The 4,556-nt window shown below is 41.4% G+C and overlaps 2 protein-coding genes across 2 annotated transcripts in view; one reads left to right on the top strand and one right to left on the bottom strand.

The window, feature by feature from the left end:
- LOC119410819 (sodium/potassium-transporting ATPase subunit beta-3) overlaps window positions 1-374 on the bottom strand; it is a gene marked incomplete in the record, with an annotated part of 19,564 nt that extends 19,190 nt beyond the window's left edge. The window contains 1 exon segment of the mRNA XM_037677741.1: window positions 1-374. This exon segment is cut by the window's left edge and continues 126 nt beyond it. Coding sequence (XP_037533669.1) covers window positions 1-211 — 211 coding nt within the window.
- Window positions 375-2,006: 1,632 nt separating this feature from the next.
- nyap2a (neuronal tyrosine-phosphorylated phosphoinositide-3-kinase adaptor 2a) overlaps window positions 2,007-4,556 on the top strand; it is a 9,567-nt gene continuing 7,017 nt past the window's right edge. The window contains exon 1 of the mRNA XM_037677739.1: window positions 2,007-2,148. The gene's annotated coding sequence lies outside the window, so the exon portion shown is untranslated. The remainder of the gene's footprint in view (window positions 2,149-4,556) is intronic.

The raw sequence follows: 4,556 nt of genomic DNA, 5'->3' as shown, positions 1-4,556 counted from the left end.
CCTTCTTGTCCTCCTTCTTGTCCTTCTTGTCCTCCTTCTTGTCCTTCTTGTCATCCTTCTTGTCCTCCTTCGGTTCCTCGGTTTTCTCCTCCTTCACCTCCTCCTTCGCCGCATCCTTTTCCTCCCCCTGCATCTCTTTCGCCTCCTGGTTCGGCTCCTGGTTCGGCTCTTTGCTCGCTTCTTGGTTCTGGTCCTGTGCGTTGGACGACATGTTCGGTGGGTCGAGTCTGATCCGAGCCGGGCTAATTAAGAACCGGGTTAGAGCTCCGTCAGATCTGTCAGGGATGCTTGGACTGGAACAGCGCGCGCGCCCACACACATACACGCACGAACAAGCAATGTGCGCGCACTCTCCCTCACACACACACACACACACACACTAACACACGACTGCTGCAGAACGACACGCATGCGCAGTACCGCTGAGGGTGGTGAGGCTGCTGATATATTATAATATAATATAATAAAATTATATCATAATATAATAAAAATTATGAAGCAGAACCAAACAGAAAGAATAATAAAATTTATCTTAATTATGTAATAACACCTGAGGTCACATGACCATGGGCAGACCCTGTGATTGGACAAAACAGAACGATGTGCTGACGTCAAACTGAAAGTCACGTGACTCACAGAAGGAAAGGAAGCAAGGTAAGAAATAGTGAGGACAGAAATATGAATGATTAAAAAATATCAGAGAAACCTGATCTGGTTCTGTTTGTTTGGACTGGTTCCATCCATCCATCCATCCATCATCCATCATCCATCTTCACTCTTTATCCCTGACTGTGTTGCCATAGCAACAGATGGGCAGTGGTCTCTCCAGAGTCCAGGGTCTCCTCCTGCTGGGACATGTCAGAAGCCCATTGGAAGGCGTGGAGAAGACATCCAGATGCCTCAAACCTCAGAAGGCTCCTGTTGATGAGGAAGAAGAGCAACTCTGACCTCTTCAGTCTGTCCCTGATGGTGAGTCCAGACGGTCTCTGGAGGAAAGTAGATTTAGAAACATGACTGGTGTCTACATGTAAAATGTTCAAGTCCTCTATTGAAGACATTAAAGAGCTGATGAAGGAATTTTATCAAATGTTTAAAAAAATGCTTCCTTTAGATTCTCCATCTGTTATGAGTCTTATGATGCTCATAATTATCAAAAAAAAGAATTAAGCTACTAAATACTGATCGCTAAGTATCCTCAGGTCTGCAGACGCTGGTTTAGATTGGAACCTTTCTCAGCCAAAAACCAGTTGGGAGAGTGGGTCTAACTGGTCTAGCTTGTTGCTGATTTTAAATCCTCAAACTGGACTTACACACGAACCCGTTTTTGTTTTGGTGTCAAGAAAAAAATCCAGATCAGGACCTTAAATTTGTTCTTTCAAGACGCTTCCTGTCAGAACTGACAAATCTGTGACATCACAGGATGATGATGATGATGAACCATCACGTGACATCAAATAGGAGCACACACACACACAAAAACACACAGCGCAACAGAAACATGCTGCTCTGTGAGTGTCAAACACACGCAGCATCAGCAGCAGGGGGCGGAGTCAGCAGGCTGAGGATGCTGTCAGGTTGCCGTGGTTTCAGCCTCCTGCATCTTGAGACGACCGTCGTTTGAGACTAAAGGGTGTGTGAGTGTGAGGCTGTGTGTGTATGAGTGTGTGTGAGCTGAGATTCTTTCAGCCGTGAGGATGTATGACAGAAGGAAGGAAGGAAGGAAGGGAGGAAGGGAGGAAGGAAGGAAGTGCTGAAGGGTGAAAGCAGAAAATCGCAGCTGCAGAAAAAAAATAGAATCTTTTTTTTTTTTTTTTTTTTGCAGCAATCTGAAGACGACAGGAAGACTCCTCCGTCCATCTGAGAGGATGACAGGAAGTCTGGTCCCTCTATCTGGGAAGACGACAGGAGGCTTCATCCATCCATCTTAGAGGACGCCAGGAAGCATTGTCCCCCTTTTTGAGAGGACAACAGGAAGCTTCGTCCCTCCTTCTGAGACGACAGGAAGCTTCATTCGTCCATCTGAGAAGACGACAGGAAGCTTAGTCCCTTCTTCTCTGAACACAGGGAAGACAAAAGTAAGGAGGGAGGGGGACACTGAAGAACGGTGAAGGAAGGATGGACAGAGTTTGAGTCCTGGCTGATCCTCAGGTAAACCTTTGTCTCGTGTCATCTCTCATCTTACTGTGTCTCATGTTTCTCAGTATTTCTCATTTCTTATGTGTCTTTCTCATCTGTCATGTCAAACATCTCTCATTTGTGTAACATGTCTTTTGTCTGTCTTATGCCCCACCTCCATGTGTCTCATGTCTCTCATTTGTGTTTTTTATCTTGAGTGTCAGTGTGTTTTGGTGTGTTTCAGTGTCTCTCATCAGTCTCATGAATCTCTCTTTTTATCTCATTTGTCTCATATCTCTTATTTTTCACAACGTGTCCTATGTGTTGTGTCTCTTAGTTTATCTTGTCTCTTTAATTACATCAGTGTATAAAATGTGTCACAAGTCTTGTGTCTCACATCTCTTATTTGTTTCAGTATGTCTTACGTCTCTGTGTATAATCTCTCTCATGTCTCACTGTGTCTTTTGTGTTCATGTGCCTCACATTTCTTATTTGTCTCAGTGTCTTATGTGTCTCATGTCTCTCAATGTATGTCATTTCTCTCATACCACAGTGTGTCTTTTGTCTCATGTCTCTCAGTGTATCTTAACTCTCATTTCTCAGTGTCTTTTGTAGCTCATGTCTCTCATTGATTCAGTGTCTTACATGTCTCTTGTCACTCATGTGTCACTTTTATTTTGTTTCACTTCTCTTATTTGTCTCAGTGTGTTTTACTTTTCGCATGTGTCTCATGTGTCTTATTGTTTCTCAAGTGTCTCATGTTTCATTTGTGTCTCATCTATGTCTTGTGTTTCTCACCTCTCAGTGTGTCACATTTGTCTCACGTTTCATTTCTTTCATGTGCCTTATGTCTCTCATTTGTCTCAGTGTGTCTCACTGTTTCTCATGTCACATGTGCCAAGTGTGTCATGTGTTTTTTTTATTTATCCATTTTGTCTTTGATAATAATAATAATAATGAATTTAATTTGTAACGCACTTTTCATTAACAAAAATCTCAAAGTGCTACAGAGTGCAACTAAAATCAATGATAAAATCAACTAAAATCTGTGATACAATCAACTAAAATCAATGATTTTCTTTGAGTCATTATTTCAATAAAGCCAGATCAACTCAAAACACATTTGGCTCCATCACACCTTATTTGTTTCAAACCTTAAAATGAGAAACATTTCTCTCCAGCCTGGCCTCCTCCATCTTTTTTCAAGCCACAGAACAGAATCGGGCTCTTATTTTGAAGGGAAGTCCTATTGACCAGTGTAAATTCAGATTTACACACGAGGCCCGTTTGTCGTTTCAATTCCTCTAGGACGTTTTAGAGAGATTTTTTTTTATCTCAAAGTGTTTCCAGGGCTGCAGAGGACAGAAAAATTAAGTCTGAAAACAATTAAAACATCTGAGATGCCAGTTTTTGTCACAAAACGAAAATCATTGCAAAAATCTTAAGGCAGGTCTTTCTTTGGTTCCTGTTCCTCTAATTTCTTTCTGGTTACACTGGGAGATGGATGATTATCTGACTTGTTCCAGCTAAAGTAAGCGTCATGCTGCCCAACAGAACCAAACTGGAAGGAGTCAGAACCAAGTTGGGATCAGACAGAACACTACAGAGAGCTGAACTGAGTGTTTTAACTCCAGACAGGATTGGGTCAGCAGCAGATTGAAAAGGTTGATTGTATGAAAATGTTTAGGGTTGCGTCAGGGTCAGAACTGCAAATGCCCTCAGGTCACCTCTTTAGAGAAACTTCTGTCTCTCCCTCCTCTTCCTTTCACTATGTCTCCTTCATCATCCGTGTAAAAGGAAGCATTACATCATGCTCCCCTGAGAGATGCTGCTGTTGCTAGGTTACTGCTGGCTGACTCCCACTTCCATTTTTAGAAGGATGCTGAGAGACAGAGATGTGGGGGAGGGGACTGAGACAGAAAGGCACAGAGATTTTAAAAAAAGCAAAAACTTTAAAAACATATACTTTATATACTTTGTACTTTAGTAATTTACTTCAGTCGTTTTAAACAAATGATCATAAACTGTGAGTAACACCTCTCAGCATCTTCAACATGTTCTCATATTACAAAACCGTCTGTGGATTTTACCCTCTGCATCACTGAAAACAAGTCTTGTTTTATTTATTTTATACATTTTTTACTCAAAAGATTCATGGAATCACAAAAATATTAGAACTGGTTAGAATAAAAAGGACTCCAGTTTGTGATATGCATGTTGGGATATTTGTGTTTTCATAAGAAAAACTTTATGAGAAAATTTATCATGGAATCTCAGACCACAACCACCAGGAAGAGGTATGAGGTCTGGAACAAACAGGAAGTGATATGAGATCTGAAACAAACAGCAAGTGATAAGAAATCTAGAACAAACAGGAAATAGTATGAGGTCTGGAACAAACAGGAAGTGGCATTAGGTCTGAAACAAACAGGAACTGGCAT

Source organism: Nematolebias whitei, chromosome 6 (genome assembly GCF_014905685.2).
Source record: "Nematolebias whitei isolate Nwh7 chromosome 6, NemWhi1, whole genome shotgun sequence".
NCBI lineage: Eukaryota > Metazoa > Chordata > Actinopteri > Cyprinodontiformes > Rivulidae > Nematolebias > Nematolebias whitei.
Note: the sequence above shows the minus strand (reverse complement) of the source record. Positions and strands in the feature narration are given on the sequence as shown.